The sequence below is a fragment of the Solanum tuberosum genome, unplaced genomic scaffold (genome assembly GCF_000226075.1).
Source record: "Solanum tuberosum cultivar DM 1-3 516 R44 unplaced genomic scaffold, SolTub_3.0 scf00214, whole genome shotgun sequence".
Taxonomy (NCBI): Eukaryota; Viridiplantae; Streptophyta; class Magnoliopsida; order Solanales; family Solanaceae; genus Solanum; species Solanum tuberosum.
This window is the reverse complement of record NW_006239139.1, coordinates 394,132-406,195: the sequence shown is the minus strand read 5'-3', so window position 1 is coordinate 406,195 and position 12,064 is coordinate 394,132. Positions and strand designations below refer to the sequence as shown.

Below are 12,064 nucleotides of genomic sequence, written 5' to 3'. Positions count from 1 at the left end.
GGCCAACGGAGTAAGAAAGCGGTGGGCCGCCGATTGGAGGAATGAAAATTTAATGGGGTAGATTCGATTCTTTGATAGTGAAATTGTGTGATCACGTGATAAAGTCATGTGACAAATGCTTGAGTGTAGATCTTAGGTGGCTTCTTGGTGGGGTTGGGAGGGGTTTCACTCGATATCTGATATTCGTACCTTAGAAATTCTTTTCATACACAAAATGTGAATTCGAAATATCTTGATTAAGAGTGAATGATCATATATGTATATCATAAATCTTGAGGCTTTTGTTCGTAAATTAAGTAGTTATCAAGAAAATATTTACTTTGTTCGAATTCTTGTTATATTGATATTTTTTATTAATTGGTTTATGTTTGATATGTTTGAAACAAAAAAAATGTGTTAAGCGTCTGATTTCTTTAGAGTAATAGAACTTCTTGAAAAATAACATCTCGTAAGTATCCTTTAAAAAAATGTAAAAATAAATATCAAAAGAAACATCATTGTATTGTAGACTTGTAGTGTGTATTTGTGAAATTCGATCAAGAGAGTTTCACCTTAAAATAAAATAAATGACTCGCAAATTTCATTCGTTGATGAGAACTTTGTGTGGACTAGCTTCCAGAGAAATCTGCTTGAACATGGTCCTAACTACACCCAACACATTATCAATCAAAGTGTTGCCTTGAACATGATTCAAAATGATTGAGCAATGCAAGTCGATGATAGCATCAAAACTCTAAGATTCAAGTAATCACATTCCATTTTATCAAGAGTCTATGATCTCCTCATCAACAATAGCTATCGTGCATAGGGTATGTAAGTTAGTTAGTGAGGTAATTCCTATCTATATTTATTTCAAGATCCCTTAATGGTATGACATCTAGTTTTTCACCTAGATACAATATTGTTTACTATTTTCACCAAGTAAACGGTTATTGAAATTTTTATCAAGCAAATGATTTTGAGTCAAATTATGCGAGTTTAATTGAATTTGAATGAATTAAAAAGAATTGAGTTAATATTTGGTCAAGTTATATTAAACTCTCTAAAGGTTACATAAGTCGAGATACTAGGCCCCAAAACATGCTAAATAACTCTGCTCAACACTTACCAATTTTAATTTCTTTATTTCTTTCTTATAATTTGATTAATTTTCAAACTAAACTAATATTATTTGTTTTTATTGAGGTTAAGATGTTAAAGTTTGAACGCACAAGTTAATATTAAGATATGCATTGAGATTTAGATGTTTGAATTTGAATACACATCTGATTATTAAGATGTTGCATTAAAATCTGAGTACTAAATAGTTAAGATTGTTTGTTTTCTCAACATTTGAATATATAAAATTTTATCTTGGTATAATGTTCAAATAAAATACTAAATTGATCTAATATCATATCAATAAAAAAAAAATTAAAAATTATATGGCAATTGGTGATGGTGATGACTAACCATAGTGATTGTGTGTGTCTATTTAAGATGGTATTGACTAACAATGATGGTTGTGAGTAGTATCTTATGGTATAGTGATTGACAATGATCAATTGTGGTCTTTGGTGGTGGCAGTGGCAAAAATTTACATGGCGATTAGTGACGGAGATTACTAACAATAGTGATTGTGTGTGTCGATTTAAGATGGTATTGACTAATGATGGTGGTTGTGAGTAGTATCTTATGATATAGTGGTTGGCAGTAGTGATCAACGGTGGTTCTTGGTGGTGGCGGCTGATAATTAGTAGTGAAATGATGCTAACAGCTAATGGCTGGTGAATGATGATAACGGTTAGCGATATATAATGTTGATTAATGATGGTAATTATTGATAGTAACTAGTATGACGAATTCGATGGTAAAAGTTTTTAAATTTAATAATTGAAATTTTGAATCCACCTATGAGTAGGAATACCAAAGGTAGGTTGGTGGTGAAGGCCTTTATGATGTGCTAACAGAAGATATTGAAGTGAGGTTTGGGCCAACATGTAGTCTTAACAGCAGACTGAGAGTCCAATTTCAATACCCTCTCGTGTGCATCGAAATACGTGTGGGGAAGAGTGAGTTGCGTTCATCAGTTCTTCGGCCTACCATTTTTTTCTCCTCAAGTCCATGGCAGAAACATCCGAGGGTTTATCAAAAATAACCTATACCTTCATAAAGTAGAGGTAAGATTGCACACTTCACCTTCATCAGACTCCACTTGTCGAATTACATTGGATATATTATTGTCCATGAACGGATCTCGAGGGTCGATTACGAGTTCATATATATATATATACACATTAAGAAATTCATTAAATGTACATAAAATTTGAGGTGTAGGTTGTTTGAGTTGTTCGACATAGGTTATGCCTCACTCTTCAAAAGTTATTTTTTATAGAGACAAATTTTTGTACTCCCTTTGTCCCAATTTATGTGGTACTTTTCATTTTTCGAGAGTCAAACAGTTTAAGTTTGACCGATAATTTACCCATGTAATCTTTAATTTTTTTGAAATGAAATTTATATATTTATAAACTACATAAAAAGTACTATAAGTCACAACAACACAAAATATTAAAAAGATGTATGAAAAATTTACGGTCAAAGATAGACTTGTTTGAATCTCGAAATTCAAAAAGTGTCACATAAATTGAGACAGTGGAAGTATATTTTATTGGACTATTGAGCTCGAACAATACACACACATATATATAGATCAAACTCATTCTGAATCCACTTATTATGTTAGGTTTTAAATTCGTCTATTTTAGAGGTGGAACTTATCGAACTTAAATTCTAGATCCGCCTATGGATGGAAGTGATCTAATTTCCACCCTCTTAAAATTGAATGCATTGATTAGATGTCAAAGACAGGCAGGTTTGTTGGGGTAATTAATAATGAGGAGAGAATGAAAGGCAATGAAAACACAACCTAAATACAGCAAAACTGATTTTGTTTTCTTTGAAACAATATGCTGCCATGAAGCTTCTAATTGACAAAATCCAAGAATTGTCTTGTCATTGTTGGTTGTATACATTCTTTCAACTACATAGACAAGTTGATCTGTGATTTGATTGTTCAGAATATGTTAGTTGTTCTACAATAATAGTGTTCCTCTTTTTAATGTGCTTTACGCAGGTGTAAATCTGAATTAATCGGGATGCTAAAACAATAATAACAAATATGAAAAATAAAATAAAATAAAAAGAAAGTACAATCTGTACTCATGAAATGTAGCATCTGATTCCCTGCTTTCATTTCTCTCTAATTTTTTCATTCAGTATTCACAAATCATTTCTTCTACTAATAATTAATATAGGTACGTACCGAAGCATTTCATACCTTGAAATTCTATATTTCAAAGTGCTCAAACTCGAAACTTCTAATTAAGAACGAAAATTTCAACCATCCTACCATTTACTCTATTGTTTCCTTTTCGCCAACTACACAGTTGGTCCCTTGTTGTTTCACCACTTCTCATTTTGACATAACAATTGACCTAAATTTATTACACACAACAACTTCAGTCAATGCATGCCTATTAAACAGAATAGGCCAACATGTCTCTTATTGATCCGATATATAAAAGGCATATCTTAGACATACGTTAAATGTCTAATAGGTAGCAGGATAAGTTGAAGTGTCTAAACGAAAAGTGGTAACAAATATATTGACAATCCCTTTAAGTTGTATGACTTTTCATTCCAACGCTTCAACTGACCATTATATACCAAACACTTCGAGTTCAGTCAATCAATGTATGCCTATTAAACACAATATATAAACCGACATGGACAAAGAACATATATCTCACCTGTCTAAAGCACGTGAAATTGATCCGATAGGTAAGAGTTATATCTTAGATATATGTTAAATGTCTAACAGGTAACAACTAACAGGTCCAGTTGAAGTGTCTAAATGAAAAAAAAAAAAAAAAGTCTTCTAGAGTGTTAGTCCATTTATGTGGGTGAGCTTGTCCCTCTCTTGTCCCCTACATGTTCAAAGTTGCTACTCTTCCAGCCAACAGCCTTAGCTTGTCTTTGTCCCAAATTTATGTACTTTTGGAACATTTCTTTAATGATTCTCCAACTCTTCCCCCTTTTCCCATTATATAACAACAACCCACAAACTATTAGCTAACTCATATTTTCTTGAACACAAATACAAGGTCAAAAACAATCTCTTCACATCAATATTGAAGAAGAAAACCAAGAAAGACCTAGAACTTTGAGTTTATAGTTTGAGGTATAGTTGTGCAGAAGTTTTTATTACCAGGATGGAGAAAATTTTGAATCTTAAAGCAACAGAACTTAGATTGGGTTTGCCAGGGACAGAGGAAGAAGTTGATCACCAACAAATTGTGCCCAATTTTAAGAATAACAAAAGGTCTTTGTCTGAATATGAAGATGAATCAAGTTCAGATTATGAAGCCACAACACCCCCTGTTGCCAAGTAAGTTTCATACTCCATCTGTTTAACTCGGTTAAGCGAGAAATGAATAATTTTAACTAAGGGTGGAATGGAAATTTTAAGTTAAATTGCTACCACAAACAAGAAGTAACTATATAATTCGCCACTGCACATGTATTGACCATCCAAAATGCACTATTTTTGAAAGATCTGACATGGCTGTGGCGATACTTTTGGAGGATCTGAGCAAGATAGGCTATGGTAAAATGGAAAGTTCTATTAAATTTATTTCCAAATTTAGAAAACTATTATTCTTGTAAATCAACTAAAAAGAAACGATGCCACACATAAAATAAAAAAAGAGGGGTTACTTTTTTTCAAGTCTTGAATGAGTAGGGGCAAAAGCTAGAGAGGAAGCAGAACTAATACCTTTGGTCAAAATCCTGTATTTTTCTGAAGAGATCCACTTAATATATATAAACAACGTATCCAGAATCCAATAAGCTGTTTTTCTATTTATTAGAATTTAGAACGCATTAACTCAAAATTCTGGCTCCGCCTACTTAATTGCAGGGCACAAATAGTGGGGTGGCCACCAGTGAGATCTTACCGGAAGAACACCTTACAAATTACTACAAAGAAAACAGAAGCTCATCAAGATCAGTGTGGAATCTATGTCAAAGTTAGCATGGATGGAGCCCCTTTTCTTAGAAAAATTGATCTTAAAATGTACAAGTGTTACACTGAACTCCTTAAAGCAATGGAGAAAATGTTCAAGCTCAACATAGGTGAATATTCAGAGAGGGAAGGCTATAAAGGGTCAGAATTTGCACCTGCTTATGAAGATAAAGAAGGCGATTTGATGCTTGTTGGAGATGTTCCTTGGGAGTAAGTTCTTGAACCTTCACTCACCCCACCCCGAACTATTACCATTAAAAATAGTTGCACAATCAGGTCATTTATAAGGTAGTTGTAAACAAATACATATGATTGATAAATCTGATAAAAATAACAATTAATTTGCTAATATAGGTTAAACTGCATTGGTCGAGAGTAAGTTCTTGAACCTTGACCACCACTCCACTTCTTGTTAAAAGAATTGTTACACAATCATAAGCAAATTTTTGGAAGATAAGATTATTAAAAATGTATTTTTTTTTAAAAAGGCTAAGCTGCATTAGTCAGGAGTAAGTAGCTAAACACTTATGGTAAATATGTATAATTGGTAATCTGATAAATATGGTAAATAATTAACATGTATAATAAGTTAAAATACATAGATCGTGTAAAAAATCTTTACACTGTCAATGTATATAACTTAATTTTATATAAGTTACATGTCTAAGCATGGATTTTAATGAGATTATTTTCATGGATATTGCAGAATGTTCGTGTCATCATGCAAGAGGCTGAGGATAATGAAAGGATCAGAAGCAAGAGGCTTGGGATCATGTGAACTATGATATATATAAATATACCACACGCATTTTTGAGGCTTTTATGAAGATTTCTCTGTTTAGAAGAATCTTGAAATTGATTTATTTATTTATTTTGAAACACTGTAATCAAACAGAAAAAAGACTTAGTAATTGCAGTTACTTTTTCGTTTTTGTTCTTGTTGTAACATCATATATATAGCAGGGGATAAACCATGGTGGTCTAGAAATCCTGCATATTTTTTTGAGACTGAGATAATCTCCCCTTCAAACATACAAAGTAACTGTACTTTTTTTTTTTTGGCTGTGAAACCAATTGTACAAAAACACATTGTATTTTTGCTTTTCAATTCTTGATATGAAAAGTATGTTTTGTTCTCCAATTTCCATTTTTAATTACAATACACTTTACAAAGTGCCAGTTGATCACTTTTATAATTACTTTTTTTTGAACAGGTAACATTTTTGTGTATTAATAACAAACTACACGAAGGGTGTGTAAGTCCCCCATATTTACATCCAGATGAGCAAAAAAATAAAAAGAAAAAAGAAGAAGAAGCTCCTAATCCTTAATCTTCTCATAAGGAATCTAGTACATCATATTCTAAATCCTCCATTAAGCTATGTTTACACCAAAAAAAGAAAAGCCCTAAACATTTCATCTTTAGTTTCTGTATACTAATGACTTTGTCTTCAAACAAACTTGGTTTCTTTCTCCCCACACAGTCCACCAAATGCAATCTGGGACAATTTTCTTTTATAATACATTACTAGCTATCCACTATAAAAAAGATACAAGGAGTCACAACCAACCCACAAGAAAAAAGGGGGAACAAGCAACTAATAACAGAGAGTTTGAAAAAAAAAAAAATACACTCCTCCCTACAATGATACAAATGGATTGGTTGCTCTCTTAAGTGTTGCCTTTGTTCAAGGTGTGACTAAACTCAAGAAAGTTGATAAAGGGGCCAATGGTTGAGCTAAAAGCAAAAATTGTGTTTGATTGCATTGCCGAAGGATTTCAGAGGGTGATACAAGAGAAAATAGGTAAGGATATATAGACGGATGGGCCAAAAAGAAATTAGGAGTTCTTGATTGCACCTGCAATAACTTAGAAGTCTACGATGGGGCCGTTGGTTCTGGCTTGACCATTGATTGGTTGTCGGTTTGCTGAGTAGGATAGATAAGTGCAGCAAGTGAAACAGGCATGATGCAGAGTGATTTCGATTGAAGGTACTGCATGGCTGTTCCAACATCTTCCTCCATGAGCTTTGCTACCTCTTGTTCTGTTTCAGAATCGGACCATTTCTCCCAGACGTGCTGGTTGGATCGACTTTCACAGCTGTCTCCCTAAAATAATGACGAAACACTGAAGTCTTGGAGAAAATGTAGCAATCTTACAGTTGAGTAATCAGAAACTATAGAGGTATTTTTTACGATGTTCAGTTAGTTAGAAGCAGAAACGAGTGATTGTGTTCATTACCTCAACAGACTGCAATGGAATATCAGCAACAAGTTGTGCCACCGCGCTAGCTCCTCCCAGCCTACTCATGCTCAGTACCTTTAGGCAGATTTAAGGCAAATCATTTATTCAATCAACATAATTAGGAGAACTAATAAGGGGCGGTTTATTCATGTATTTAATTTGTCCAACCTTTACTACAGCCAGAACTCCCTTAAAAGATTGCAATGATGACCAAAACAAAGTACAATGGTAAAAGATTAAGAGCTTTAAACATGACTAAGATGATGATCATTAATATTCAATTACAGATTTCAGCCAGTAAATTCATTAAATAATGTTTCAACTAGACAAGACTTTAAGAGCCACCATCCATCCTCGGCGAGGTTATTTGTTTAATGGGAGGGAAAAGAGGAAGAAGAATTTCAATTGATGGAAAGAAACAAGTTGAACCAGTGTTGGACGAGATTCTTTCTTCTTTTTATATTTTGAAAATTGAAACACTCTTAGAATGGTTGATGCAAGGATAACCTGCAGTTTGAATTATCAAGCAAAAATTGAAATCACTAAGGGGCCGTTTGGTACGGGGGATAAGGGATAATAATTTTGGGATAAAATACAGGATTATTTGCATTTGGTTAGAGGTATTAATTCCATTTGAAATAAAATGATAGGATTAGCTATCCCATATAAATTGTGGAAATTGGGATAACTAATCCTATGGGATGTCCCAATCAAGGGATAACTGTCTATCCCATCCCCCGTACCAAACGACCCCTAAGAGTATTATTGCTCATTAGCAAACTACAAGGTGCATTAAACTTGCAAGGAAGCAAAATAAATTAATGGAAACACAGTGTAATCCTTCGGAGTGTACGGTTAAGGTGATGTTAAGTCAATAACCTTCAATGCGTCCACTTCATCCCAACTCACAGAATGAAGCTAGTTGAGGTTGGCAAAGATATACCCAAACAAAGAATTATTAAACACCACCACGAAAATTCACAAACAGATTGTGAACTTCTCAGAATGTCTTAGACTAGCTTATTTTTTCGTGGAGGTGGTGGCTTAATATGTTCCCCATATCAATAGACCGGTTCCATTATCCAAAACGAGAATGAAATCATATGGCAGAAAAAAAACAAAAAGAACCAGTGCTGTTGTAGATAACTCGAAATTGCAAGACTTTAGTGATGTTTGTCATGGAATATAATGGCTAGACGATACTGAATCATCAGCTAAGCTAGTAGTTGGCTTGAAAATTAGTTGACCGTCAAATTACCTTACTTTTAAAAAAAAGTTTTTTCCTGATAATAATCAACAAATTACCTTAACTTGAAGCCTTAAGAACTTCACATAGTCCAGAATCTCATCAAGCATTGCTGCCCTGTCGGTCTGGCAAGACAGAAAAAAAATATCAATACCACAAGTTATGACATCTTTTGAATTGCATCTGTAACTGAATAATACCAACTTGTATCTTTAAAAATAAAACTGCAGTGAGCCAATTCTTAGAAAGTACCAATTACAATGAAGTTTAGGAATAACTTGTCTGAAAATTGCAGCCAATTTTCATATTTAGTAACTTGAATCCATTAAGCAACAGTCAAACTCCAACAGGAAGTTGTTATAACAAAAGATTACTATTTTTCCAATTTTAGGTATTGGTATTTTAACATCATGATAAACGATGGGTCAGCACAAAAGTTAATATTTCCATTATTTGGAATATATAGCTTTAAGATTGAATGAGCCTGAATTGTTATCTGTCGCAACAAGAAAACGAATGCTCATCAATGGAATTTGTGGCAACAAGAGAATAGAGCACACCTTATTGCAGCTGGGGACAAGTTCCTGCAAAGCCTTTATTCGTTCTGATATCCTTTCTCTCCTTAACTGTAAAGAGACAGACACATTATTCAGGCACTTGTTTCTAGAGCATTATCCACAGGCCCCCACATTTTACAACATAATTGATTTAATTTTTTTGAGAATCAACACAGCTTAATGTTCTCCTGAAAAACACCTAAATATATTAGCTATATTACCCGCTCAGCAATACTATGTGGATCAGTGGCCTGTCCTCTTCGTGCCCGAACCATAGGACGAATTGCAGGTTGGTGTGGTATTGTTACTGTTGTGCTTGATGTTGGGTGGCCTTGAAAAGGCTGCAAGAACCAAAGAGAAGTTAAGAGATCTATTAGTAAATAACAGATATAAATCATAAACTGACAAAGATGCCACATTTAAAAAAAAATTATATCAATATAAGACTCGTCAAGCCTGTTGCATGCAACTAAACTGGAATTAGGAAGTGAGGGATAAATGAAATACATAAAAACTAATGCAAAAAGAATCACGGTTTGAAAACTGGGTGGACTCATGTTAGCCCATATTCCAAATGGGTGGTTTAACATCGATGGTTTGGGCGGGTCAAAACAATTTTGAGCTGAAATTGCCACCACTACTCAAGATTTTAGAAACAAGCTATCACAGAAGGAAGCAACAAAAGAATATGATAAAGCCTTTCACTGTCTCCCCTTCCTTATGATCCATAGCAAAAATGTAGATGTCCAGCTAATGTGAAGTACACAAATAAAATAGACATCTTCTTGTGGAACAAAAGGTGCAATTTTTTCACCTTTACTAGGAACATTAAGTATCTGAAGCTAAGAGGTCAAAAAAGATTCAGCAGCCTGTCAATTTTATATTGGGAGTTGATGCTTTTTTTTTTATAGCCGTGGTGTCCAGGCTAGCTCGCGAGCACCTCGACTAATTCCAGGGGATACCTACTAGGCTACTACTATCCCCACCAACAACAGGCGGGTAACTCTGTCCACCAAGGCTAGAACATATGAGAAGAGATCACCTATTGTTTTTATCTCTGTTGGATTTGCACCTGAGACCTCATGGTGCTCAACCCACTTCATTGACCACTAGACCACACCCTTGAGTCTATTGGGAGTTGATGCTTCTTGAAGACGATTTCTATTATCTCTGTTATGTAGAGATAGTAGTGATGATTTCCATATTTGCCTAGTTATTACATTCTTCAACTCACTCTGGTCCCTTCATCATCACCAAACTAAAACTCTAGAAACAATAGCAATCTTACTACAAGGACCCATATCAAATAACGGGCAAAACCAGGTTTCCAACAAGTATACTAGTGATTAAATTCTCAACAGCTACTTTACGTAAAGTAATTAAATTGATTTATTTAAGCTTGCTGATATTATATGGAAATACTAGTCTAAAAGAATAAAAAATGTAATTACTATGAAACAATAGTGTAGTGAAAAAACAGAAATATGTAACCTGGACTTGGTGAACTTGAGGAACACTGAGGCAAACAGCATGAGATTGCAAATGTTCTAGACCTGGGTATAAATTCCCCATGTCCATTGCTTCTCTTTCCTGCAAAAGAACATGAATAACAAATAAAAAAATGGTACTATCCCCCGAGCTTACTCCTTTTGAAATGCATATCCAGTTCCTTCCCCACACCAGCTAAACTCTAAATACACTGATTATTTTGATTAAGTAAGTACATTTCACTTATGCAAGTATCATCAAGGAGGCACTGCAAAACAGAAGTAAACCAAAAAACTCTAAAATACTATGAATTGAGTTCAAAATTTTCACAATAGAAAAACTTCCATTGTCCCAATTTGTTTGGCCCACTGCCTTTTTTATCTTTCAAAAGAAGAAAAAAAGACACAACTTCACATTCATGAACTCCAACATCTATATTTTTATTTGTCATAAATCATAATACATGGACAGACCCTCAAACTTGACTTTAGCATTGACAAGTAAGCACTCCGACTTTTTGAGAGTGCACATCTAGAAACCTCAACTTGGTCAATTCGGCAACTAAACCCTCCAACCTGTACCCATTGTGTCTCGTGGACACCGGGGCCGGTATAGCACATAAATTTTGGAGGTCATTTTGTAAGTTTGGGGAGTGAAGATAGTTCAGGTGTATAGATGTGCATACTCGAAGTTGAAGTGTTTAGTTGCTACTTGCTAGTTGAGGTCACGTTAAAATCTCTATCTATGGATTATTCCTTTTTATTTCGTCCTTGATTATGAACTCCTAGAGGAACAAGTAAAAAGGTACATACTTTTCCGTAAAGTGTCAGACAAATTGGAATTGAGGAAGTAGTAGGCTTACAGTCTTCACTTGAAAACCTCCAGTGTTGTTGGCATCAGCAAAGCCATTGTCCAAGCTTAACCCCAACGGGAACAGCCGCTGATGCTGGAGCTGAGAGATACCAGATGCTGAATTCTCCGATGAGGTACCGGCGCTTATATCAGTTACCGGCAGGCTAGCATAAGAGGGAATCGCCAGAATTTGCTGGAGAAAATCATCGGCAGCATATACCTCCGGTGGGTTGTTCGCCATGCCGGAGTTTGCCGGAGTTTGGGTTTATTGAGTTATATTGCCTTTATAATTAATTTTTTTTTAAAAATGTTCACATATTTATCAAATTACCAACAAGTTTTTAAAGAGGTGAATTAGTAAAAATATCTTTTTATTTGTCATTTCTTAAACACGGTACAAAATAAAAAATGATCAACTAATATGAGAGATCAATAGTAACTTTTGGCTTTTCAAAAACTCAATCAAATAGGCTATAAAGTCATGATCAATAAATGTGTTTTTTACTCCTTATAAAATCGGACTCAATAACTACAATTAATAAATCATGATCAATGGATAATAAGATAGACTCGAAACTATTTATAAAACGGAACTATAAATGCAAATAAACA

At 34.2% G+C, this 12,064-nt stretch overlaps 2 protein-coding genes and 1 non-coding gene across 5 annotated transcripts; 1 reads left to right on the top strand and 2 right to left on the bottom strand.

Annotated features, from left to right (window-relative positions):
* Positions 1–2,405: 2,405 nt before the first annotated feature.
* On the bottom strand, positions 2,406–2,623 carry MIR8007B (microRNA MIR8007b). Its single transcript, NR_130383.1, has one exon. It is a non-coding gene; the product is annotated as a microRNA MIR8007b (primary transcript).
* A 605-nt stretch (positions 2,624–3,228) lies between these two features.
* LOC102596255 (auxin-responsive protein IAA4) lies at positions 3,229–6,198 on the top strand. Its single transcript, XM_006355988.2, has 4 exons — positions 3,229–3,822; positions 4,237–4,429; positions 4,961–5,275; positions 5,772–6,198. Exons 1-4 carry the CDS (start codon positions 3,768–3,770, stop codon positions 5,848–5,850), a joined length of 642 nt encoding a protein of 213 aa, XP_006356050.2. The 5' UTR covers positions 3,229–3,767; the 3' UTR covers positions 5,851–6,198.
* On the bottom strand, positions 4,941–11,720 carry LOC102596583 (transcription factor UNE12-like). Of its 3 annotated transcripts, XR_001474520.1 has the most exons (9): positions 11,463–11,720; positions 10,604–10,702; positions 9,334–9,453; positions 9,116–9,181; positions 8,615–8,680; positions 7,307–7,384; positions 6,925–7,173; positions 5,221–5,310; positions 4,941–5,019 (listed from the first exon to the last, which is right to left on the bottom strand). XR_001474520.1 is itself a non-coding variant. In XM_006355989.2 (8 exons), exons 1-7 carry the CDS (start codon positions 11,691–11,693, stop codon positions 6,943–6,945), a joined length of 891 nt encoding a protein of 296 aa, XP_006356051.2. In that variant the 5' UTR covers positions 11,694–11,720; the 3' UTR covers positions 6,266–6,604; positions 6,925–6,942. The 3 variants fall into 3 exon arrangements, 2 of the variants coding, with proteins under 2 accessions (XP_006356051.2, XP_015168141.1); XM_006355989.2 differs by lacking the exons at positions 4,941–5,019; positions 5,221–5,310 and adding an exon at positions 6,266–6,604; XM_015312655.1 differs by lacking the exons at positions 4,941–5,019; positions 5,221–5,310 and having other exon boundaries at positions 6,266–7,173.
* Between the last annotated feature and the right edge of the window lie 344 nt (positions 11,721–12,064).